Genomic DNA, 27,545 nt, shown 5'->3' with positions numbered 1-27,545 from the left:
ACTGCTACCTGTAGGCCGCCCGCTGGACAAAGGAGTGCCCCAGCACCCAGACCACATGAGACGGCATAGTACTGAAACGAAAGAAACCTGCATGAGTAATCGGCACCCAAATATAAAAAAAACAGGCTTGTGTACCGCTTATCATTGTAACTTAGGCCGGATGTAACGTTTATAACAATTGGATGAACATTTACCAATTGTCTTCACTTGTTCAGGTGACATCCCAGCACCTGCAGCTAGAGTAGCTGCCCAAATCCGGAATGAATGCGGTGAGTAACCCTGTGCGTCTACCCCAGAAGCCTGTAGTGACGCTTTCATTATTGCTGAGAACTGGTAATGTGATAATCACTCCCCATTCTTATGAAGAAACAAGGCTGGGGCCCCAGAGGCTGGGCGAACCGCTAGGTAGGAGCACAAGCTATCTACTGGGCACAAGGGGGAGCCGTAAGCTGCCTTAAGTTTAATGGTCGACCCTCTCCCTTGTTGTTCTGTCTTGGATCTTTGTAACTAAATTGTTACACACTCTGGGCCAATACGAATATCTGCCCACTGGAGACCTCCTGTAAAATCACCCTTGGATGACCCCACTAGTTCGCCCATGCGAAAACGCCATAAAAGGCTGTAGAGAATGCTGCTGCAAATAGCGTTGTCTCAAAGTGGGAAGAACAAACTTTCTTAAGGCTTTCTAGTAGCACCCCCAAGATGTGAACCGTTAGGGGGCGCCTATTATCCTTTGCGCCATCTAGGCAAGCCCAACCGGCTAATGCCCTCCTAATGATAAAAGCGTTAAGCTGGGTCTCCTGATTATGTAACTTTGCGAAGAAGCGAATGGCGGCAAGGTGAGCTTCCTAAGATGACTTAAAAATTGCAAATGGCTTGCATTGAAAACCATTCAGGAATTTTGAGCGTGTTCAAAAACATTCTATATTGCTTAAATGATTTCTCGTATGTCCCACGTGTGCGGGTTGCTAGGGACGCTGCTTCTAATTTGGAGAGAGCGGGACTCCAACCCTCCACAGAAATGCTGGGAACTCGATCATATTCTCCGCCGCCTGTGGGTGGAACCTGTGAAAATCCTGCTTCAATGAGCGAGCTAAAGCATCAGCTCCATTGTTATGAATACCTGGGACATGTCTTGCATGGAATGCAATATTAAGTTTCAGACCCATTAAGACTAGATGTTTCAGTAATCGCAATACAAACCTGCAAGAACCACCCTGCCTATTAATGGCCTTCACCACCGCCATGTGTCAGACCAGAATATCGCTGATCTATCTTTGAAAGCAAGGGCCCAGATTATGAGAGCAACCACAATGGGGAATAACTCCAAGAATGCCACATTCTTTGTAATACCAATGTCATGCCACTCATCCGGCCAATCTCCTGTACACCAGTTGGGGCCCAGGCTAGCCCCAAAATTAACACTACCAGGTGCTAGGACTGTGTCAATAGAGCTTCTGAAGGCCTGCAACTTATCTAAGGGGAGGCGACACTCACCAGCCACCGTTTCTATCTCAATCCCGAGGTATGTAAGGCAGGTCGCGGGCCCAGCTGTCTTGTTTGGGGCTAGAGGAACACCAAATTCTTCAAACATGGTAGTCAAGGTCCGTAAGTGCCACAAACATCTCCCTGAAAATCATCTAAGTAATGAATTGCATCCTTGTAACCAGTGTGTTTGGTGAAAATCCATTGCAACATGGAACTAAACTGCTCAAAATAACTGCTGGACACACTACAACCCATTGGCATGCATTTATCGTAATAGTAGGACCCTGCAAATTGGAAGCCCAATAGATGGTAATCATCAGGATGCATTGGGAGAAGCCGAAAAGCCGATTCCATGTCAGTCTTAGCTAGCAGAGCCCCTCACCCCAGGTTGCGCAACTTCGCAAGAGCCTGATCTACTTTTGCATATTGAACCGAGCATAGTTGAGGGTCAATTGCTTTGTTCACTGAAGACACACGTGGAGCTGAAATGTTATGGATTAGTCTGAATTGCCCAGGCTCCTTTTTGGGGACCACAACCAAGGGGGAACAAACAAAATCACTGAACGGGGAGTGTAGAAGGGTCCCGCCAACCTGCCCAACATCCTTTCCTTCTCAACCTTCTTAGCGACCACTCCCGGATATCTCCAGGCTGACAATAGATTAATGCAATGAGGGTTACGGGGCACCCCAAGGGTAGGGATCCTGAAACCAAAAGAGAAGCCTTTGTACAGTTAGTCTGCCGTGTCCTTATTTGGATACAACTGTAACCAAGGGAGGAATTTACCAATCTGTATGGGCGTTAGCAAGGCTAGTTCAGCTTGAGGGCTTACTCCCCTCCTTACCCTTCTCCTCGGATTTCTTGTTGCATGTGAACTGTGGGTGAGAAGGGTTTCCACAGGAAGAACAGTTATGTTTGAATTTGCAGGACCCTGCCGGGCGTGAGCACATCTTTCTATTGAATGCCCAGCAATAGCCCTTTTTCTCATTTGAATATTGAGGACGAAAAGGCTGTTTCCCAGGCAGCTTACTATTCACACACTCCAGCCATACATTTACCTCTGTCTGATCCCAGCCTATATCTGGATCCTCAACCTTAGCCCACCTGAAGCCCCTATTGTATTCCAGCCACGCATTACCTCCATACACATGGTGGGCTTTTAATATCTTATTAGCATAGAAAATCATAGATGTTGCCTGATTCGGTTTCTTTTCAAGCATGACAGACATGTAAACATTAAACCCAAATAACCAATTTGTTATATTCGCTTCGACTCTGTTTTTTTTATCATTGGTAGATGAGGCCTTCCCCTCCTTATCCTTCAAGTCCACCTCTCTTCTCTTAGCCCTGATAAGTGAAAAGATGTCAACAAACTCCCCCTTCCAAATGTTTTCCTTTAACTCAGTAGGGACGTGCGACGCGAGCTTTCCTGGCCGGGATAATAGAGTGTCTTGCCCGGTGTTCGTCAACAAACCAACACCCCCTGACTTGTTTGTGTTGTTGTCCAGGACCTTACCTTTACCCACGCTGATGGTACTGCCCCATCGGATGCGAGGGCCGGACCTGGAAATGAAGCGGCTCGCGTGACCCTGGCAGCAAGCACTTCTGCCCCTTCACCTCGCGAGGCGTGAGGGCGGAAGTGCCCAAGGCTAGCCAACACATAACTAGTGCGTGGGGCTCTGGCCACGGGGGAACTGGGATCTAAGAGCCGCGGGGCACTCTACCAGAAACGTGGAAAGTAAGGGATGATGTTGCACTTAACTCTTGCAACACCTTTCAACTACACTTTTTAATCGCAGTTTCGATTGGTTGATATAGGCCCAGAATGTACTACTGATGGGAATGACCTACAAAGGTTAACAAAACGAGTAGTGTACCAGGGTAGGGTGCTTTTTATTTAGTTTGATAATAATCATGAATGGCTATTTGCATGGTAGGGCTGTTTATTACCCTTTCGTTCTATGATGCTGGTGCTTTAGACTTAAAAAATGTCAGCCTTTTTTCTTTTCCTGCTCAACTGTTTTATTGGGTTTTGGACTTTGCACTGAAAGTTTATAAAAATGGGTGAAAGTGGAAATGGGAGGAAGGAGCCAGCTTGGTGGAATCGGGATGCCCATTTTATTAATGCAAAGTCCAGACATACAAGCGTTTTTAACCATGTCTTTTCCCCACTGGAACCCATGCAACCCTAGAAAGTAGTGAGAAATGCTGGGATGATTTGTTTTTCACGTCCTTAAGCCCTACCCGTACCCCATATTTGTTAAACCATAGTCTGCATTTCCTTATGGGAATTTTATTTCATTGCTTTGAATAGAACAAAACAGACAGTAAAATTGGCACAGTGTGTTAAATGCTAAACACTGACTTTGCCGTGATCTGAAGTTCACGGGTTCTAATCATGCAACGCAGCCTCGGCTTGCCATCCTCCTGAGGTCAGTAAATTGTAACACCATTAAACAGGATAATATTTGCTGTGGTGAAAAGACTGCACTGTCTCCTGGTGCTCTGTTGTAGGAAAGTACCATCTTGCCTGGCATGTTACCCCCATTTTCACTATATGTATGTTTGTTTTTGCCCTTGTGTCACTGGGATCCTGCTAGGCAGGACCCCAATGCTCATAATGTATACCCTGTATGTGTTCCCTGTGGGGTGCCTATCTGTATCACTGAGGCTCTGCTAACCAGAACCTCAGTGTTTATGCTATCTCTGCTTTCTAAAATTGTCACTGCAGCTTGTAACTAATTTTACCAATTCTCATTGACACACTGGTACACCCATATATTTCCCTTGTATATGGTACATAGGTACCCAGGGTATTGGGGTTCCAGGAGATCCCTATGGGCTGCAGCATTTCTTTTGCCACCCATAGGGAGCTCAGACAATTCTTACACAGGACTGCCACTCCAGCCTGCGTGAAATAACGTCCACGTTGTTTCACAAGCCATTTTCACTGCACATAAGTAACTTATAAGTCACCTATATGTCTAATCCTCAATTGGTGAAGGTTAGGTGCCAAGTTACTTAGTGTGTGGGCACCCTGGCACTAGCCAAAGTGCCCCCACATTGTCCAGGGCAAATTCCCCGTACTTTGTGAGTGCGGGGACACCATTACACGTGACGCAGGTCACTACCTATGTGTAGCCTCACAATGATAACTCTGAACATGGCCATGTAACATGTCTAAGATCATGGAAATCTCACCCCAATACCATTCTGGTATTGGGGGGACAATTCCATGATCCCCTGGGTCTCTAGCACAGAACCCGGGTACTGCCAAACTGCCTTTCCGGGGTTTACACTGCAACTGCTGCTGCTGCCAACCCCTCAGACCGGATTCTACCCTCCTGGGGTCTGGGCAGCCCAGTCCCAGGAAGGCAGAACAAAGGATTTCCTCTGAGAGAGAGTGTTACACCCTTTCCCTTTGGAAATAGGTGTGAAGGGCTGGGGAGGAGTAGCCTCCCCCAGCCTCTGGAAATGCATTGATGGGCACAGATGGTGCCCATCTCTGCATAAGCCAGTGTACACTGGTTCAAGGATCCCCCAGCCCTGCTCTGGCACGAAACTGGGCAAAGGAAAGGGGAGTGACCACTCCCCTGACCTGCACCTCCCCTGGGAGGTGCCCAGAGCTCCTCCAGTGTGCCCCAGACCTCTGCCATCTTGGATTCAGAGGTGTTGGGGCACAATAGACTGCTCTGAGTGGCCAGTGCCAGCAGGTGACGTCAGAGACCCCTTCTGATAGGTTCGTACCTCTCTTGGTAGCCAAATCTCCTTTCTTGGTAGGCAAACCTCCTTTTCTGGCTATTTAGGGTCTCTCCTCTGGGCTGTTCCTCAGATAACGAATGCAAGAGCTCACTAGAGTTCCTCTGCACTTCCCTCTTTGACTTCTGCCAAGGATCGACTGCTGACTGCTCCAGGACGCCTGCAAAACCGCGACAAAGTAGCAAGACGACTACCAGCAACATTGTAACGCCTCATCCTGCCGGCTTTCTCGACTGCTTCCTGGTGGTGCATGCTCTGAGGGCTGTCTGCCTTCATCCTGCACTGGAAGCCAAGAAGAAATCTCCCGTGGGTCGACGGAATCTTCCCCCTGCTAACGCAGGCACCAAAAGACTGCATCACCGGTCCTCTGGGTCCCCTCTCATCCTGATGAGCGTGGTCCCTGGAACACAGGAGCTGGGTCCAAGTGTGTCCCACAGTCCAGTGACCCTTCTGTCCAAATTTGGTGGAGGTAAGTCCTTGCCTCCCCACGCCAGACAGCAAACCTGTGTACTGCGTGGTTTGCAGCTGCTCTGGCTTCTGTGCATTTTTCCAAGGATTCCTTTGTGCACAGCCTAGCTTGGGTCCCCAGCACTCCGTCCTGCAGTGCTCAACCCGCTGAGTTAGAGTTCGACGTCGTGGGACCCTCCTTTTGTGACTCTGAGTTCATAGATCTTCTAAGTGTCTGCTCCGGTACTTCTGCAGGTGCTACCTGCTTCTGTGGGGGCTCTCTGAGTTGCTGAGCGCCCCCTTTGTCTCCTCCTCCAAGGGGCGACATCCTGGTCCTTGCTGGTCCCCAGCAGCACCCAAAAACCTCTACCGTGACCCTTGCAGCTAGCAAGGCTTGTTTGCGGTATTTTTGCGTGGTAACACTACTGTAACATCCAGCACGCCGTGGGACATCTTCCATCCAAAGGAGAAGTTCCTAGCCCTTTTCGTTGTTGCAGAATCTTCTGCTTCTTCCACCCGGAGATAGCCCTTTTGCACCTTCATCCGGGGTTTCCTGGGCTCCTGCTCACCCCGGAAACTGTCACGACTCTTGGACTTGGTCCCCTTGCCTTGCAGGTCCTCAGGTCCAGGAATCCGTCTTCAGTGTTTTGCTGGTGCTTGTGGTTCTTGCAGAATCCCCCTATCACAACTATTGTGTCTTTCTGGGGTAGTAGGGTCCCTTTACTCCTACTTTTCAGGGTCTTGGGGTGGGGTATATTGGACACCCTGACTGTTTTCTTACAGTCCCAGTGACCCTCTAAAAGCTCCCATAGGTCTGGGGTCCATTTGTGATTCGCATTCCACTTTTAGAGTGTATGGTTTGTGTTGCCCCTAGACCTATGTTCACCTATTGCATCCTATTGTGATTCTACATTGTTTTCACTACTTTTCTTACTGTTACTTACCTGTTTTGGGTTTGTGTACATATAACTTGTGTATATTACTTACCTCCTAAGTGAGGGTATTCTCTGAGATACTTTTGGCATATTGTCACTAAAATAAAGTACCTTTATTTTTTAGTAACTCTGAGTATTGTGTTTTCTTATGATATTGTGCTATATGATATAAGTGGTATAGTAGGAGCTTAGCATGTCTCCTAGTTCAGCCTAAGCGGCTTTGCCATAGCTACCTTCTATCAGCCTAAGCTGCTAGAAACACCTCTATTATACTAATAAGGGATACTGGAACTGGCACAGGGTGTAAGTACCACAAGGTACCCACTATAAGCCAGGCCAGCCTCCTATATCTGTGAACAGCGATTCTTAATCGAGCTGCATAGTCATTTCAATTTCTTTCTGGTGAAAGAATTAAGAAACATAGCTCTGTATCGCAAATTGCTTGTTTCATTTTAAGGAACTATAGGCCAGATGTATGCAGCTTTGGGTTTGTGATTTCTTAATAGCGATTTTTTTGCGATTCGCTGTTAGGAAATAGCAAACAGCTATATACAACAGTGTGTTTACACTGCGATTCCCAGTGGGTCGCAGTTACTTACCTCATTAATATTCATGAGGTAGGTCACTATTTGCGACCCATTGGGAACTACTAACAACACAGGGATGGTGGCCTGATGGGGACAGCAGACCACCATTTCTGTTTGCTTTTCGATGAATACTTTTTTTTAATACATGCAGAAAAAAGAGATGCATTTCAAAAAGCAAAATGTAAAGTTTTCTTCATTTTGTAGGAGTTGGCTGTGGGACCACTGCCTGCTCTTAAAAAGTGTTTGCACCAGCATTCACAAAGTGGAAGGGTTCCCTTGGGGACCCCTTCCCATTTGTAAATGGGTTACCATCAACTTGAAGTTGGTGGTAAACTGCAAATGTTTTGCAACCACATTTTAGTCACAAAACATTTTTGTATCTCTCCCCCCCCCCCCCAAAGTCCCTACTAGAATGGAACAACCTTAACATGCCCCTTCCTAATACTGAATTGCTAACCCATTTTGAGATTTGGTAATAGGTTACAGAATCACAAAATAAGTTTGTACTTACAAATTGGCTTTTTTGAAGTCAAATATGACCCGATTCTTTCAATTGGTCCATTTGCAAGCGCAAAAAAGCTACACACATCTCAGCCCAAAAATCTGAAAACTAGATGTTGAAACTTAACCATTTCTGAAACTGCTGAGCAAGAACCCACAAGGGTTATTTCGCAACGCTAACTGTCAGGATGAGGCGAAGTGGCAACCTCGCTCGCTTTAAGATGTGCCGTTTGGTTCATTTTGTTTAGTGAGTCAGTGCATCGAAGAAACGTCCTGACTGGAGCCTGGAGGTGCATGTGTTGCAGTGTCACATGCCCATGTGCTCTATTTACTGCATTGAAAGCAGGATGCCTAGAGGCTTCTGTTCGTGTACAATGTTCCCTTCTATGCTATTACCTTACCACAAACTCGCTGGTTTTAAGTGATGCCTGCTGACTCAATGATTGTCTGTTAAATGGTTGTTCATTGCTCAACAGTTAACTCTACAGACTTTAAAGGGGAACGGTTTAGCAGTGCTTCACACTGTAGCTGCGCTTAAAGCCGTTAACACCGTTTGATTTAAAATTCTTTGAATTTGATTTGATTTGATTCCCTAGAGAAAGAATAAAACATTGAAAACTATTTCCTTTTAAATATTGACATTCTGTCTGGGTAGGTAGCCATCTGCCATCAGCGATGATCACACTGACATGGCCTCCCAAGCTAACAGCCAGAGCCACACACCAGTACTCCATTCTTTGTACTTCCTGCACTAGTAGCCTTAAATCTGTTTCTTGATTATTTGTCCCATATTTTCTGCTACTGTGCAGTCCATCACACCGTACCCTTATCCTTTTTTTGCCAACTACCTCTGTTCACCTACTCCCTCCTTCTCCTCACACCTTTTATGCATTTCTCCATCCCATCTTATAATGGTACTAGGCTTAAAAGAAAGACCGCTTCTTCTCCGGCCTCTTATCTTTCTACCTTCTTTGACCCCTCACTTCATTACTCAACTTCACTTGCCTGCCTCAGCGTCCATCAGCTATTGAGTAATGTAGTGCTGGGAATATCCAAAAGTGAATTTAACTTGGGAGTACATTACTGTAGTGGATAAACATGTCCTTCTGCTCCTTGACAGCATATTCTTTTTAGGTGGCAGCCTACCAGATCTGAGAGCTGTCTTTCTTTAAACAAGCCTGTAAATTGTGTTCTTATGTCACATTTGGTGTGCATTCAAAGAGTGTCTTTCAAGAGAGCTCGGTGTTTACTTTGCTTTTAGTTGATTTCATAGTGAGAGCGTTTATAGGAAAGAGGAATGCAGCTTGACCACTCTGTGTGATCGTTGGCAATTGTTTTATTTATTTCTTCATGACTACCAATAAAATGCTCTTGTAATACATACCTTTAGGATGTGTGCTGTATGAAAACTTCTCCAACATTTGACTTTTACTAAAATGTTGCCCATGTAGAATAGCAACCCAGGCCATCCAAATGGTGCACATAACTGACTTTCCTCTTAGTTCACTATTGGCATTGCCAGGATGATTGGAAGCATGAATGTTTCTAAATTCATGTTTGAAAATTACTACTTACAAAAAAGATGAAACGGTTCTCCATGTGAATAAAATAAAAGTTTTGGAATTTTTGAAGAGACTTTTTATATTTTACACGCTTTTTGCAAAATGTCTTAAAAAATCAAGTTGGCCTGAAAGTTATGTGTGGAAGACACCCTAATTACTTGCTTTCTTTCAAGTTGATTAACTTGGGGGTGCGTCCAAAGGTCAGGAGTGTGCGTGTGGCCCTCACACATTCTTTCAGTATCCTCAGCTTTGAACATTTAACCGTTAAGACACACTTAAGCATGTATTTCATACTTCCTTAAATCCAAGCCTTGCCATTCTTTTCTGTTTACATTTTTGTCACGCATTTGTTTTTGCGGTAACATTTTCAAACTTCAAATTTACACACCTTTTGATTCTTAAACATATGCTGTCCTCCACTCTTTGCCTTTATACACCATTGCAATTTTCAGTACACTCCCACCCGCCTTAAATTTTATCCTATTGCAGCCAGACCATTCACATTACTTCAAAACAATACCAAAATATAAGAAACCATTGGCACAGCCAGTAGGTCTTGCCTTTGTGAGAGCTGTTGGCTTTGTCAAAGCCTTTTAGCCTGTTTTTGGACAGTGTAGCTGCTGTGCAGCAAAGCTGAAACTAAAGGAAAAAAAAGTACTATGGCGCAGTCAATGCTGGCTGTATCAAAGCACTTTTTGTCTTTACTTTCAGCCTTGCTGCACAGTTGTACAACATTGCTAAAAGACATTATCTGATAGAAACTTCTAGTTGCAGATTCCTTACCTTTGAATGTCCCCAGGCATCAGACTGGATCCAAAGATTTTTCTTCGAGCAGTACTTCTGCGGACCGTCAGGTGGCGTCAGTCGACTCCGCGGGTGTCTTTGGAGTCATGCTCGCCTTGATGACGTTGCAGTAGTACATAGGTGCCACCCCGGCGCGCTGGCATCAGTTCTTTTTTTTTTTTTTTTCGTGCCAGCCTAAGCGCAGATCCGGAGAGAGCTACCTCAGTCATTTTTTGACTACGTCAACACTTTTGTCGAAGTTTTTGACGAGTTTGTGGATGTGTCGAGGGATGTCCCGCATGACCTCATTCAAGCCCTGCGACTCCTGTCACTGAACTATGTTGGTGACGGATCCCCACCTCTTGTGTCTTTGGTGCCTGGAACGCTATCATGACCTGAAGTTGTGAACAGAGTGTCGGGCCATGAACCTGAAAGCTTTGAGGGAGCGGTCCCGAAAGCTCATGGTGGCTTGAAACTTGACTCCACGGCGCTCATGGTCCCGTTCGAGAAGAAGGTCTCGAGACAAGCCGCAGAGTCACTACCACTCCTCGTCCTCCAAGTCATCGGGACATTCAGGTCACAAAAAGAAGTCATCGAAGAAGGGCAATCGTTCTTCGACTTCACCCCATCGATCGGATGATATGGCGCGGAAAGAGCGTCGATGCTCTAGGCCTCCTTCAATAGAGCCTTCCTCTGGATTGACTCTGTGCTTCCCCGACTTCCTGGAAGCCGGAGCCACCCCTGCCAAACTTAAGGATTTTTACGAGGCTATGCACCTCATTTTTGGAAAGTCCGACCCACCTTCGGGCACAGGTGAGTCGGTTGGGGTTCCCTCTGTTTCAAAGCCGTTGGCTACGGACACGGTTCTGGAGGTCCCCTCAAATCCAATCGCAGATCCGTCCTAATGCCGGTCGTGCCATGGCGACCTTCCCCAGTGTTGGGTCAGACGTTGACGCTCCCTACGTCGATCCCATCCTCATACCAGACGAGCAGGAACGACGTCGATCAACACCAATTCTGTTCACTATGGGCTCTCCTGGGCCCAGGGTTGATCCAGACCCTTATTCTTGTGGGTATGGAGGGGACGCTGGACCCTTAAGAAAACCAGCTTGACCCCCCCAAATGGACTGGGTGCAGGATTTGGGGGTTGCCTGTGGTCTAGAGACCTCCCCTGACACTGGTATAATCTCTTCTCCTAGCGTGGCTACGGAAGAGGGTGCTTCTTATTCCATGGTGGTGAGAAGGGCGGTTGAGGTCCTGGACCTCGAGCTACGTTCTGTGGAGGTTAGGCCTAACATCCTAACCAGCGTGCTTCAGCCGGGGTCTTTCTCTTCCGAACCCCTTCTACCCTTTAATGAAGCACTGACAGATGTCCTTTTGGGTACTTGGTCCAGACCCAGCACAGGGGCTCCTGTGAATAGGACGATTGCCCTCCATCATTGGCCTGCTCTGTCAGACCTGAAATTCCTCACCGAACAACCCACGTCTAAGAGCCTTGTCATCCAGGCTGCTTCTTCATCTGGTGCATTCCCTGCTGCACCCCCAGATAGTGAATCAAAAAGACTGGATAATTTGGGGAAGAAGTTGTTTTCTTCCAACAGTCTAGCGCTGCGTTCCATGAACACCGCATGCCTTTTGGGGCTCTAGTCCAATACTCTCTTGGATACGGTTGCGCAAGTGCTGCCTGCAGTTCCGGAGGTGGGCCTGACTGTCCTTTCCCAAGCTGTAACCTATGGGAGAGATGCAGCAAAGTTTATGATTCGTTGTGGACTGGATATGACGGACTCTCTGGGCAGATCTGTTGCATCAACGGTGGCATTGAGACGCCACACCTGGCTTAGAATATCTGGCTTTTCAGGGGATGTCCAGCAATCCTTGATGGACATGCCGTTTGATGGTACACGTCTCTTCGGAGACAAGGCGGACTTGGCGCTTGAGCGATTTAAGCATTCCAGAGTCCCTTGGCCTCGCGCCCCGCACCTAGACCCCAGCAGTCCACCTTTCGTGGCTACGGAAGAGGCACCCAATTGCATCCTTTCCCACCTGGCCACCGACCCACGCATGCTGTACAGCACCTGCGCAGATGCGGGATCCCACGCCCCTGGGATCGGGGAGCCAGTGGGTCGCCCAGTCCATTCCGCCCCCTCTTCAGCCTCCAAGCCTTCCTAGTCCGCAGGTACATCAGGAGCCAGTTGGTAGCAGTATACACCATCACCTGCCCCAATGGCAATCCATTACCTCGGACAGATGGGTCCTCCAAATTGTCTGAAGGGGCTACTCCCTCCCCTTCGAGACATCTCCTCCAGCCATGCCACCTTCATACAATCGGATATCGGAGGATCATATGGCGCTTCTTTGCGAGGAAGTCCAAACCCTTTTGGCCAAAAGAGTTATAGAGAGGGTTCTGTTGCCAGAAGTAGGTTGTGGTTGCTATTCCTGCTACTTTCCGGTTCTGAAAAAGGACAAAGGTCTTCTGCCTATATTAGGTCTTCGGTCCCTCAATCTCTTCCTCAAAAAGTAGAAGTTCAAAATGTTGACATTGGCTCAGGTCCTATCTGCCCTGGATCCCTGAGACTGGACAGTAGCGTTGGACTTGCAAGACGCATACTTCCACATTCCCGTCTTGCCGGCCCACAGACGTTACCTGCAATTCGTGGTAGGTCACAAGCACTTTCAGTTTACCGTGCTTCCCTTTGGCCTTACCAGTGCTCTTTTGGGTGTTCACAAAAGTGATGGCAGTGGTGGCAGCTCATCTGCGCAGGTTAGGGGTCCCAGTTTTCCCCTACCTCAATGATTGGCTGTTGAAGGTGAACCCGCCCCAGACAGTCTCCCACCTCTTTGTGGGATATGTGGGTGCAAAGAAGGAAAAGGCCGTGAAGAAGATGACCATTTCACAATGGGCACTCTTATGCATCAAAATGTACTATGCTCTGGCTAAAAAGCAACCTCCCGAAGGTTTGCGAGCTCACTATACCAGAGCTACTGCTGCTACCACAGTGCTAGCACTAGGCGTTCCAGTCCTGTATATTTGTCAGGCAGCAACGTGGGCATCTCTGCACACTTTTACCAAACGCTACTGCCTAGACAATCCGGTCCGAAGGGACGGCTGCTTTGGCTGTTTGGTCCTGCAGGACTTTTTGGTGTGATCTTGGTTCGCAGCCCACCACCGGGGATGGTATTGCTCGGGTATTGTTTCAAAGGTAAGGAATCTGCAGCTAGAAGTCTCTATCATATGTACAAGTTACTTACCTTCGGTAATGAAATATCTGGTAGAGACATATTCTAGTTGCAGATTCCTTGCCGACCCACCCACCCATCCTCCTGCACTGTGAACTGATTTCTACGGACAGGAACTTTCCCGCAAGGGCCCTAGTTTTGGCGCACCACTCTGTGTTCTTCATGGCTCCACGCTCTTGGCTTGGAAAGTCGTGAAAAGAAACTGACGTCAGTGCCCTGGGTTGGCGCCTATATATACGACCACGGCGAGCACGATGCCTGCGGAGTCGACCGACGCCACCTGACGGCACGCAGAGGTACTGCTTGAAGAAAAATCTCCGGATCCAGTCTGATGCCTGGGGAAATTCCAAGGTAAGGAATCTGCAACTAGAATATGTCTCAACCAGATATTTAGTTACCAAAGGTGAGTAACTTGTACAACGAGGCCAGTACCTCTCGCATGGGTGAGACCTTTTGACTTAACAAATGCTTGTTACTGTTCCCCTCAACATACATCTCAGAAAGAGTGACGTAAAGCCAGAGAAACCAAATGCCAGGGAAACCACAATGCAATCTCACCTTGCAGTCTGCTACCCTCCTTGACACCTACATCCTCCTCTTCACTTTCCTGGCCATCCACCCTTTCTTTAAGGAGGCCCTACTTATGCAACTGCAGCAATCAGCAACATTGTAGTAGGCAGTCAAAATGATTCTACACTTCCCAGACTCAGTTGCCATGATAAGCCAACCGATTAACATAATCCATGTGTTCAGCTAATCGGTGCTTTTGCATCTGCTATTATTGCAATGTGTTCTTTCATGATCTCCCTGATTACTTGTTCTCTAAACTTAAGATGGTACATAACTTTGTTGTCAGACTTGGTCCTGGTCTTTGGTCTAGAAATCCTACTACACCTGCACTTGTGTGGCTCCATTTGTTGCCAGTCAAGGAGAGAGTAGTTCTCAAATCAGTTTGCTTGGTTCACAGAGCCACGTTCAGTCCCAGATGATCATCATCTTTCTGTCCTAGATTTCGGTGGTACCAACCCTGTAATCTTTTGTGATCCAAAGACAATCTTCTTATTGAAGTCCCAAAAGTTTGATTAAAGATATCACTGGCCGGACATGTTTGGTGGTAGCTGCTGTAAGCCAAGATGAAATAGTTTACCCCTGTTGTACTGACAAGAATCAAACCTATTGAAATTTCATAAACCTTTGAAGACCTGGTAGTTTTAGTCAATTTAAATAGTTTTCCTTTTTGATTTTCTACATCAAGATTGCCCAAGTGTTTTTTTTTTTTCTGCTTAACACATATACCATAAAATAAATGTACACAAGACACTGCCTATGGCCATTTGTGAGTATAACTCTTGTTCATCTTATTGCAGGTGGCTGCTGCGGATCAGATGAAAAGCAGTATGTTTATGGAGGATGGGCTTGGGCCTGGTGGTGCATCTCTGACACACAAAGGTAAAGAAAACCCCTTTTGTTATTGTTCGGTAATGTTACTTGTGCAGCTTTAGTTTTAGCCCACACCTAGTTATGTATATTACGGTGATTGTACTTATTGTCTATCTAAATTTGAGATACTTTCATCAACTCTTTATGTTCTATACTAGCATACTTAAATTAAGAATTTGAAGCTGCTGCTCTAGAGGAACTTTAGTTTTAAATTGACGAATTAAATGGTTCAGTGCAATCACCAGAAATATACATACATCCCTGAAAGTTACAGCCTAACCTAGAAGTGATTGTTACTTGTGTGCAGTCTGTAGCCCTACTCCTCTTTCATTTGCACCCGTTCTATTTTTTGCACTGTAGGCACCATTTACTAAACAAAAGCCTTAGAGTAAGTCTGGAAGCTGCTAAACAAAGAAAATAATGTTTATGAAAAGTACCCCTAAAATACACATTACGTTGCGACATCGATGTCTGGAATCAAATAAAACTAATTTCTGACTTCACATCAGCATTTATTCATGAATTTGATTTTACTTATTTGCTTCCTCACTCACTTAAAGGTTCAAGTCACAGTTGTATTAGAATAATGTCACACTGTTGTTGCGTTTAGTATTTAGCTGTGTTGTTTAATTTGTGAACGTCAAAACTATTTGTAGTGAGTATTGGACTGTGAATTTTGATTTATTTTTTTCCACTGTTCTGTTTTGGTGTGGGTTTCCGGTAACTGTTACACTATGGGGACTTTTTACGAATTGTGCAGGCACGTTTCTTAGCATTAATTTTACTGCTTTCTGTGCTCTACACAAATTAACAACAGTTTTGGAATCTTTGTCCCTAAGTATGTGGCATTAGGTCTACTATCAAGTCAAGGATAGCTGGCGACCTCAGAATTGCTCTTTCTTTTCCAAAGCTTTAAAGGCTGTCAATCTCTAGTTCGTTGCTCCAAAGACTATTTAAGCAGATATCCATTTCAGCATCAGTTCAGCTTGTGCTCCTTACTCATTCATCCTAGAAATTGAAACTTCTGTTTTTTTGAAGCGCAGGTCTACACTTGAAGACTGTATCGTCCGGTGCTTCATCTGTATTGCTCTTCTTTTCCTTATCCCAAGCCAATTTGGTAGACACATCTTCTGTCCTAGAGAAATATTAAGGGACCTACTTCATTGTCAAAGCAGCATGCTGAGAGAGATGCAACGGCCTGTGCCTATCTTAGTTGCATTGGGCTGCACTTAGAAAACAGCACTGTGGTGAAGGCTTTGTACAGTTTATAAATGTGATTAGGATGAGGTAGTCAAATCTGTGAATCATCTCCCTGACCTATGCTCTATACATTCATTCTATGTTTGGATTAGTGAAAGGGGTTTCGTAAAATATTCAGGACAAGGTTACTGAATCCCTTTTGATGGTGTGAATCTTATGTAGTCCTTTAACCGCAGAGGTCATTTTACGAGCATTGTACAGCCAAAGGTTTAACCTGCATCGCCTAGTTCTTATTTCAAGGTTCAGGAGGTTTTTGGTCTCTCATAACGTCCACCATATGAAGCCTAGGAAAAATTGATTATGCACTTATTTAGCCTTTTCACAATTCAAGATTCTGTGAAATTATATGGACTTCTTTCTGAAGATAGCAGCTTGTTTTTATCTTTCCATTGAGAAGCATGCCATCTTCCTCTGATCTCTCCAGCTTATAATGTTGCTTAACTAAATGTCCGATGGTTCATACAAGCTCTGTTAACAGTAGACTTCTCAGAATCCATATTTATCACATACGTTTGTCCAAGTTCTTTCTTGTCACTTGTTCTTGTTTCTTGTTTGAAATCAAACCTTCACTTTAGGAGACCCAGGGCCTCATTACGAGTTTGGTGGTCCAACTGTTGGACCGCCATGGTAGCGGTCCTTCGAACGGCAGAGGGCTGACAGTCCTAAGACTGCCGTATTAAGAGTTCTACACAGGACTGGAGTGACTGGCAGGCGGACGTATAGGGCAGTGCAATAGAGCGACTGTTGGCCACACTCTCCTCCTTGTCAGCACGATGGGCGGCTTTTTTCCCATGCCGTGCAAGGGACACAGTGTGCCCCCCGAACCCCATATTTTTGGGGTCCCACTTGGGCCCCTGCACCTCCCTTCATGCGGATGTGCCCCTGCGGCCCCCTATTTTAGGCACCTTACCTGCCGGACCATCAAGCTTTCCATGGCAGTGGAATTTTCAAAGAAAACTTGGCACTCCAGAAGATCATAATAATCACAGCGGTCCAGATGCTGAGTCTCTAAAATTGACCATGTGGTGGTCTTCACTGCGGTCCCCGCCATACTGTCAGTCAATCAGTATGGGGGGGCTTGCAGACAGCTGGCTGTCTTTTAGGTGGTCCCGTAGCCAAATTCGTAATACGGCATTCGAACCTTCAGAGTTTCGGAGGTCGGACCCCCACCGCCAACATGGCGGTCCACGGACTACCAAACTCGTAATGAGGCCCCCAGTCTTTGGTTATTGATAACTACTGATTCTTTACCACGTATCTTTTCTGAATGAGGATGTCTTTTGCCAACGTGTGGGAACCTGGAGTGCCTTTTAACATGCAACATTTCCATTTTTTTAAATGATGTCACAGAGCAAACATGCATTTTGTGGGCAACAATTTCTTTTTTTTTTTGTCAAGGCAATTATGATTACATTTACTACTGGACACAGTCGTCCAAAAATCCCACTCAAAATCTCCTCCCCAAAAAGAGAAAGAAACATGAAGGAAGAATAGTGTACATAGAGTTCACTCCTCACAAATGTAAGAAAAAAGGTGCTTTTAAGAAAACCAATGGCCAAATTGTCCCAGCATGCTTATCTGTACCAGGCAGTTCACATTTCTGCTATATAAACTAAGGTTTATTGTGCACAAATATGGCCTTTCGAGTATACCTTGAATGTGATTTTTTTTTTTTTTTTTTTTTAATGCCCCCCCCCCCCCCCCTGTGTGGCGTAGTTTAGTGGTTGATGCCATTGTAAAACCATTTCACAATTTCTGTGACAAATTGTAATAAATAAGAAATGATGCCATCTGAACAGGTGGTCAGTCTGTTAAGTATGCATCAGAACTATTGGCCCATAATGTTTATCTTGGTGTGGTCTTAAGCATTTTTTATAGTTGCACCATATCTACCTTCCTTCAAACATCAACCAGAAAATCCAAGCACCTCGTTTCTGTAAGAGCACACTCCCCCGATATCACATGGATGAGGAAATCCAGAAGACAAAGACTGTACAAGAGGCTTTGCGGTTGGTGGCACTGGTAAAAAGGAAGTTTCCTTTGAAAACATGTGGAAGTAGCTTAGCCAGAAGGTTCACACATTTTTCTGGTACATATTAAAATCTGGCTTTTGATCTTTAAAGATGAAATAAATATATAAGGGGTAGAGGAAGCTAAGAGTCATCAGCAGTTCTGAGAATAGCTCTATCCAGTAATTGGAAAGTAATAACTTGTTCACTCTGCCTCCGTAGGTCAAGACCCTGGAGGAAGGAAACTTATCAAGCCATCTTCCCACATAGTGAAATATTACAAACTACAAATGTGTACAAAGTATTGTTTCTAAAGAGCCACCATCAGGACCTTTTGTTCTCCACCAGATGATGCAGAAGGTGCAGATCTCGAAGCTCAGAAGGATCTTTTATGTCAAAATATGCATTCAGCACGACCTGTACAGAATCCAGTGCTTTTCTTTGCAGTCAGCCTATGTACCTTTTTCCAAGTACATGTCAGTAGTGGAAATCTTTCAGAGATAGTAGAAAGTCTTAGATCAGTGCATCCTCACACACTAATAGTAGATTTGTAGGAGGCATCTGAGATCTTCCACAATATTGGACCCTATGAACGCCCTGGGTAATCTATAACTGCTCCAGCCCAGTCAATCCAATACTGGGGTAATTTCTGGGTACAAGTGAACGCTATGTGAATGATAATACTCTGTTGGCCTGGGAGATCCAGAGCCTTTTAGGACTGCAGCCATCTTGCGTAGGGGTTGTGCATTGCTATGTTCAAGTGCGTTCCATGCAAGCTTATTTAGAATACAAATGGAGGTCTTATCTATATGGCGATTGTATTAGTATTAATCTACACACTCTGTGCCATTATCAACGACTTCCCCTCTACTCCTTAGCGACCTGACAAACACAGTTTTTTTTCTTTTTGCAAATAGTACACTGGTGAGCATATTCATGCTCATATGGAAGAAAAAGGGAGGGGACTACCTCTTTTTTTGCAAGAGGGTCCTGACATGCAAATGCATAGACCCAGTGAAGAGAAGGGGATGTAATGCGAGTACCTCCTTTGCAAATAGAAAAGTGGTGAAGATGTGCATACTTTTAGGGAAAAGAAGAGGTGCTGAATACCACATATGACTTGTGGGTGCCATAGAAGCATTCAAAACTTTTTAAAAGAATCCGAAATGTGTTTCCTGTGCCACCACTATAGCACTAAATGCTCAGAAAATTGATATTGTGGGCTATTTATTTGGACTAAGAGTAGCACAGTCACCACTGTGGGACCTTTGGACATAGCGTCACACACTTTTAAAAATGCCTTAGTAGGTATCTCGTAAAAGAACATGAGTGAATGTTGAAAAACAAAGGACTCAAAGAGATTTCTCCATTTGAGGGATACCACCCTCAATACTTTTCCCACCATAAGAGAGGCTAAGACTTTGTTTCCAGGTTCCCAGCTTTGAAATCCAAATAGAATGCCAGTTGCATAGACAATTTTTTTAAAGCATCCTGTTGCTATTCTCCCCAAGGTTGACCCTCAGTTTGAAACTGCACAGGACAAAGGTGATCTTCGTTTCCCTGTATAATCACAGCAATGGTCTTATTTGATTCTTCTCTTCTTCTGCCAAGTGACATGCTGTACACTTCCGCTGAGGCAGGGTTCACAACTATTTTATCCCGTCTCTGAACTTAGTGACTGCACCTAGATATAAATTCTAGAAGCCTGAACAGTAAGTAGGCATGTGTCTTTACACAATTTGAATCTACGCCTACAAGTGGAAAATTGCTGTTCATGTAAGCTGCTTGATCCAATTGAATACAAGGCAGAAATGACACCGTTACGTTCTGTATTTGACTTTCAATATTCTTCTGGAAAAGCAGATATGTCAGTGATTATTGATTGTCACAACTGCATTCTTTTTCACCTTGCCCCCTCTGTTAAGAAACCTGCCCCTCCTTACAATTTGAAAATAATCTCGTGCAACGTGATGAGCCCCCTTTTTAGACAAATAAGCCAAACCTGAGACTCCTGTCACGTTACAAAGGATAGTTGCTATTAGACTATGTGAGATTCAAGCCCTGTAGACCCATGGACCATGTTCAGAGTTTGCCAAAACAATGTGTCATGGAGAACCTCCCCTTTTTTTCTTTTAAAATATGTCTCGCTATTTGGAAAATTCCTTTTCTTGATTTTTCCAGTCGTTCTCCCTAGTAGAGAGAACTCCTCATGGCTTAGTCATTGCATTCTATTATCGATATTAAACTAAAGACTGGCTAAAATGAGAATAGTCCTTGTCATCTGGTTTAGTAACCTTGAAGCAACCAATTATTAGATGGATACTGTCCTGCTTGATACACAAAAAACACATCCATCAAGCCCCTTTCTGAAAAAGCAGCCTCTGCTACTCTGCTGATAAACTGTCACTCGGTTTGACTACTATTAGTGCAGTGACTGCAGAATAGACATGGGTTATGGCTTCACAGGGCAGATTATTTACATGGTTAGATTATAAACTTTCCATATAACCTGGTTTAACTTCCTCCTGAGCAGAGGAAAGCGAGTGCTCTTGAGTTTTTTTAATGAAAATCAAAAGACCATAACATACAGAAGGGAAAGTTAAACATAGACTACGACAGGAAATTGGTTGTTTGAAACCATGAGCCGTACTTCCTGTCAAAGTGAACTTCTCAACTGACACTGCTTAACATTCTGGAACAATGTGCCTGTAAGTTCCATAATTGAGTTTTTTCAATTCTTTTATGTGAACAATGATACATATCTGTTAGGTACTGTTTTTTTTCTTTTTGGAAGAAGAATTAAAGTGGGAATTCAGCCAGATGTATTTTGTAGAGTTTAAGATGAATCCAAATTGGTTGTCCATTAAAAAATGTCTTCATTAATTTTGGTCAACTGATGTCAGTGTAGCCTCACAAATGCACTGGTCAAGGAACACAAAGACGATACAGTCTTCTACATTAAAGGGGAAGGTTCCTCTGCTCATATTCTCCCTCTTGTAGGGAAAGGTGTGCTATTCTCGGGCATAATCGCAAAGAGTTGCTTAACATATAAGGTCTAACAGCGCCTGATTAGTTGAGCCTGAAAATGTACATTTCTACTTTGGCTCAGAAAATCTCCCTTGTAGTCTATTGAGTAGAAGTGAAACATGAGCCCTTCATGCTTGCGCAACTTGGAATTGTAGGCCATGATCCTTAAATTGATTTGTGCCATTCTTCCATATTCCCCCATTTCTCAAGGTGCTGAATGCGGATGAGCAGGGGAATTACTTTTAAGAGGCAGCAGGAGGAAGGCGTTCTGCTCAGCTAGCCCATCAATCTTTCCTTCCTGTAATGTTAATTACAAACATTGTCAGAAGTTTAACAGCCCTTCCTGCTCTCAAGGCAACCTTGCACATACATACCTGCCAATTATGGCATTTCTTACTCAGGGATATGACATGGTACAGCTCCTTCGACATTCTTGAAAAGAAAATCTCCTACAGAGTGGGCAATTTATCAATTGACCCAGCAAAACATTGTTTCCTGAAAATTATCTTTTTCCTAGCTGACAGTTTTGTCTTTCATGATCATATTTCCTGTCAGCGATTTTTTTTCTCTAGGGGCCTAGTACAAGAGAATTAATAGCCAAGATTCAGTGTTGAAGAAAGAGTAAGTTTCCATGTAGGCGACATTGTATTGCAAAAGCGTCTCAGAATTACACCCAACAAGTAACTTGATGGCTTAAGCCGCTTAGAAATTTAAGTGGAGTAATTTTTTGTCAAGCCTTGGCATAAGGAAGGTATGTGACAAGCACCTTTAAATATTGCTGTGTAAATAGAGCACAACCTCCAGTGAACAATCCACAGTATTGTGCTCATATTTAAACTGCCTACACTTGATGCTTATTTCTGCACGAGTGCTTGAATGAGTGCCACCTCGTTTAGTTCATATAACTGGCGATTCGTTTTGTATAAGATGGCTTTTACACTATGGGCTGTAACGAGTGCATGAGTTAATCTTTGTGTTTATATTTTTCCTGACCCTACCCCCTTTTAAGTCAAAGCCGGCTGTTGTCATGCCTACTAGTGCTTCACAGAAGATAGTCCATGGGCTGTACATTGACTGTTGACCTGCTGAATGATATTTTTTTTCCAGTAGAAGGTAGCCCTTGTATCTCAGTTATTCCCTAACTGCTCTCCATATTTAATTTTAGCCAATTTAATAATTTCCAGCGTTCACTTATGCAATGAACGGAAGCATAGCAGTGCTGGAGTTTAGGCTGAAGTACAGTCATGGGTTTAGTTAGCAAATACTCGATTCCTGTTTGTTGCACCCACTCCCCTTGTCACATTATTATTTTGATCCAGATCATATACGATCTGTCTACAGTCAGTCACCTTTCTAGGACATCTGAGGACTGCTTTCAGATTCAAGAGCCTACGCCATCATTATTCTTACACAGACTAGAAATCAGTCACTCTTCCCAGAAGTATTCCTTTTCTTGAATGTGCTGCATTGTTCCTGTGTCAAGTTACCTTTAAGCATTCCTGTGCTGTACTTTCTGCAACTGGCAACAGTCGTGAATTGCTTGGCAGGCTGCTTCAAGCAGTTGTGAGTCTAACATATAGATGACAAGATAATATGTCAAGTATACAACCAACGTTCTCTTCCATCACCATCCGCAGCATTTAGTTCCACACCTCCCCAACTCTTCCACCTGTTAGATGTAGGTACTGATCCGTTTTCATGAACAATTTGCAGTCTCCTTGGAACCAATTCTGAGGAATAGAACATGCCTGCCTACACAAAATTCTGTGATTTTTGCTGGACAATTGGGATTTTATGGCCAAAATTAGTGTACCAGTATGTCAAGCAGTTGCTAATTTGTGTAAGCAGCATTGCAGGTAAGTTAGTTGATATTTTGGCACGTATGCTTCTGTTAATAGGTTCTCCATCCTGGGATCGACATCAGTAGTAATAATAGTGAATACTTTTGCCCACGTCTTGGAACATAGAGGACATTTTGCAAAGAAAATAAAATTATTTTCAAATACATGCTTCTAGCTGTGCTGCAAGCAGCATCGACTAAATTTAGTTATTTTTTTCCTTTAAACCCCCCCCCCCCCAAAAAAAAACCAATCACAGTTAACAAAAAAAAAAGGGCGATGCATATCGTTTTCCTTGCTTTTACACAAAAAAAAGTACGCAAATGTAGTAATTAGGCTGCAGCTTGCAAAGTAGTGAGAAGAAACATTGCTCCTTTAAGGGGCTGATCAGTTCACTCTAGTGTAATGCACAGAGCTTTGGAACTTGGAATAGAAAATAGTTTAATCACTTCTGTTGGCAAGATCTCTGATCACTGGGCTCTCATTTCACAACCTTTGTGGACAGATAAATGAGTGAGATTTTAACATTTTCTTGCTTCATTTCACATCGTTGGTTGTTTTACCAGTTTTTTTTTGGACTGCATTTTTCTCCATTTCTTTTTGTCAATTACAAAAAAGGAGAAGAATACTGTCTGCGGGACACAAGCAAAGTGCATAACATGTAGGATGAAGAAATTGAAGAGGACATTTTTTTAGTAATTATAACTGCCTTGCATTTTATCAAGGATTGTCTCTTAGATGATATGACTCTCAGCAACTGTTCAGCTTCACAGGCTGGCTCAAAATTGCAGCCTCCAGTTCAGGATTATTCTGCCACTACACCTAACAACACAAGATTGAGATTAGAAAAGCTAAGAGTAGGGAGTTCTGCCTTAGCGCCGCTCTCCTTTGCCATTATTGAGGCAAGTTTTTGGATCTCCCACAACCTGTTGACTGTCATGCAGTTTGATAGCAAGACATTTTATCATCAAGGCATTTGAAACCATAGATACCGTTGATACAAATAGCACCTTCACCACCCATGCATTCACCATCAGCAAGGTCCATTTGATTATTCTGATCAAACTATTCACTTAGAGGCCAAACTGGATTCACTTCTTTGTGCACCAGAAGAGTACAAAACAAATGACCTTATCCCTAGACTTGGGCGGTCATTAAGAGTTTGGCAGTCCTGGCGGAAAGGATACTGGTGACAGGAATTAACATTCATGTCGCCAGTATGCGTCTCTCACCCCCCCACGCCCAAAACAGCCACGGCCCACCTCTAAACCTGTAGACACCACCCTCCTCCGCCCCCCCACCCACGCATGCATAGACCACACACACATACATTCACACACACACAACACGCGTCCACGACCCCCGCTGACACGCATTCATACAGCTACGTGCACACACACATGCACACAAACACCCTCTCCTCCGTTCACACACACACTCACCTCCATTCACGCACACAACACGCAACACCTCCCACCCCCCCTCTCTGTTGGACGATCACCTTACCTGCTTGCGGTGGTCGTCCGGGAGGGAACGGGGTCAATGGGGCCTTCTCCGCGGGCACCGCCCGGTCACCACAACACCGCCATGCTGATAACAAAGTTGTAATATGGCAGGCGGTGTTGTGATGATGTGGCGGTGCCAGCGGAGCAACCTTCACTAGACCGCCGACTGCCATTATGGCTGCTGGCGACTTTCCGCCCAATTTACGGTGGAGAGCTGCCAGGAGTCATAATATGTGTTCTGCTTTCCTGCTCTTATCTCATAACTGAGGTTACAGAACCTCTCTGGAATGCACTTCTGAGTTTAAAGAAGACATTTATTGTTGTTATTACTTCACCACGAGGTTCCGGAGAGACGAAATTAGTAGATTGGAAGCACACGTTCAAAAGTAGTCGCAGCAATGCAAGCAAAATATATCAAAGTACTTCTCAGTTGCAATTTACACAGCAAATACATGTGATTATATTATAGCATAACTTCAAAGCAAAGCATAAAAGTAAAAATTAATCACCGTAGGGCAAGGCTGTAGGGCCTATATTCAGCTTCATCTTTCTGGGGTTTCAAGTTGATGACTCCGTTCAATTGCAAGAAAGAGATTTTCTACCCAAACGGGAGACAGGCAACTGACGTCTCCGTTCCTGTCTGAAGTCGAGCAGATTCAATCTACCTCACTCGGCCGTTGTCCAGAGCCATCGTTCCAAAAACGTGCCCCCTCCTCTCAGACCCGGGAAAACTAAGCAAGCCTTTGGAGACTGGCCAGATCTCCTAGACCACTCCTCTTCCCAAGGCTGAGCAGAAAGGAAAACACCAACTGTACTCTCTCTTATCAGCTATTGTCTGGTGTGAAAAACACAGCTTGGTCTATCATGTGGAAAAACACAGCTCATCTGCAATGTCTAACCCCATGTTAAAGCCAATAGGCAGCTAACCTAAATATCAAATGTAATGTCTAATGTCATGTCAAAGCCAATAGGCAGCTAAGCTGAATACAGAATATAATGTCTAATGCCATGTCCAAGCCAATAGGCAGCTGACCTGAATACAGAATGTAATGGCTAACGCCATGTCAAGCCAATAGGCAGCTAAACTGAACAAAACATATAATGTGCTACTGGTGAACATTGAGCAACTAATATGCGCATTGGTGAAACACAATGTCATTGGTCAAACACAATTAATAGCATCAGTCTCCTGGCGTGCATGACTTCGGCGGTCAACTGTTTTGACCACCGAAGTCATAATGAGGGCCTTGGTGTCTAAATAAATTATTTGCATGGCATTATGATCACTGGTATGGGTTAAGCACTTGTCTCACTTAATAAAACCTCCTCCTAAAATGCTGACGAGAAAACAATCTTGCTTACACCATCGCCTTTTATGGAATCAAAACTCGATTCACTCACTCCATAATATCTTATGATTACTGAGGTGATTTAACATCAGAATCTCAATGGGCCCTTTATTCTTCAGTCTCTAAAGCTTCAGATCTTTACATGATTTCTGTGATTATTGGGACGTAGTGAGTCAACAGCTGCTGGCTACTTCTTAAAATTATACTACATGCTTAATATAGAAATGTAAATCCCTGGAACAGGGCCCGTTGTTAATGACAGTGGACACTCCCATCCAACTAGATTGAGTATTTGTAATTGGTGACAAAGAGGTGCCCACCCGATAAATATTGCCTGCCTCAGAGTCGAAGGGAAATCAAATTAATTGGATTGGCAGGAAAATATTGCGCTTGTGGGCTACTACCAGAAAAACAGTTCATGCATCTACTTTGTTAGGGAGGTACGATGGGCCTCTATGGGAGTCCACGAGATTTGCTGAAGATAAGATGCAGCATTTCAAAGTGACTCAATACGAAGGGCTCCAGGCGTCCACTCTTGTGTTAAATGCTGCATTAGCATGTTTGATTTAGCACTAAGTGGGCGCTGCATAGAATATCGGAGACGTGTAATACAGACCGGGTAATGACCTAAGGCACAGCAGAAAGACATGAACCTTACCTTTTCTGGCCACCCAATTTTTTGGAGCAAACAGATTAAGATGTATTGAACGGAGTCGATTTGCCGAATGTACTGAATTATATTGTATTGTTTAAAAAGTGTCTTCTGTAGACACTGCGAAGGGGGAGGTGTTTCATTGGCCTCTCTACAAGTTATCTGGAGAAAAGAAGCTTCCTCCAGCAAAAGTTTCAACCCGTTTTTGGGCAGCTATAGCAGTTTTACTGCCACAGGAATTTGCACGAGTGATAAAGGGATCTGCCTTTTTGCGTTGTCAGTGTCAGGAAAGCTTTCCTCTGACACAAAACAACAACCCTTTTATGTGTGCTGCTCCAATAGGCGTATACTCCTATCCTGCAGACTTGGAGAACGGCGATAAATACAGATTTCTTCTGCCTACTTTGTATGGCTGTGATGTAAACGGTCTATCTCAAACCCCTGATTCTCTACTGAGAATGACCATTTGTCATCAAAAAGCCAAAACAAAAGAAACAATCTAGGTCTTCTTACAGAAAAAGTGGCTAAAAATTGCCTTAATCTCAGAAGAGCATTTATTGCTGCTGTGGCTAATTCTAACTGAAAGAATAAACAGCCGGGTAAACCAAGAAGTTCACAATGTTGACCTTTAATCGTATGTTTTTCTCCGAGCCATCAAGGAGAGCGGAAACGTGCATAGATTTTCAGTTACCTTGTATCCTAGACAAGATTGCCAGTACGAAATCCTACCTTTTGAACCAAAAATCAGCCCTATATGGGTTCTCCTCAATACATGTCTGAACAGTGCCACTCTGCAATAATTCTTAATGAAGTCTCCTTGTTAAGACAAGATTTTTAGCGCCACATAGCCTCAGAAAATCAACTTCATTTCCAGGGCATACCATTCACTATCGGTTAGATCTTCTGTGCATGTGGAAAAGTAAGTTTTCTTCGGCGAAAACTGTCTTCCACCCCAAAGAAAGGTATTTTTCTTCAAATTGAAATTGGTCTCAACAATGCAACAGAATATCCTCTTAATGTGGACCTAGGCATACTGCATTTCCATTACTCTAAATGCTTAACAATGCTTAGGAAATTGGGAAGATGAGTTTAGTCCACTTGTATGAACAGTGTGCGTTTTCAGCTCTTGGACCTCCTAACATTCTTGTCATAGTCACTAGCATTACAT

At 44.3% G+C, this 27,545-nt stretch overlaps 1 protein-coding gene across 2 annotated transcripts in view; it reads left to right on the top strand.

Annotated features, from left to right (window-relative positions):
* The window catches only part of FLOT2 (flotillin 2), a 321,407-nt gene that overhangs the window by 32,588 nt on the left and 261,274 nt on the right, over positions 1–27,545 (top strand). For both annotated transcript variants that reach the window (XM_069226210.1, XM_069226209.1), the window contains exon 2: positions 14,665–14,746. In XM_069226210.1, the coding sequence (XP_069082311.1) occupies positions 14,665–14,746 (82 nt within the window). The remainder of the gene's footprint in view (positions 1–14,664; positions 14,747–27,545) is intronic.

This window comes from Pleurodeles waltl, chromosome 3_1 (assembly GCF_031143425.1).
Source record: "Pleurodeles waltl isolate 20211129_DDA chromosome 3_1, aPleWal1.hap1.20221129, whole genome shotgun sequence".
NCBI lineage: Eukaryota > Metazoa > Chordata > Amphibia > Caudata > Salamandridae > Pleurodeles > Pleurodeles waltl.
Note: the sequence above shows the minus strand (reverse complement) of the source record. Positions and strands in the feature narration are given on the sequence as shown.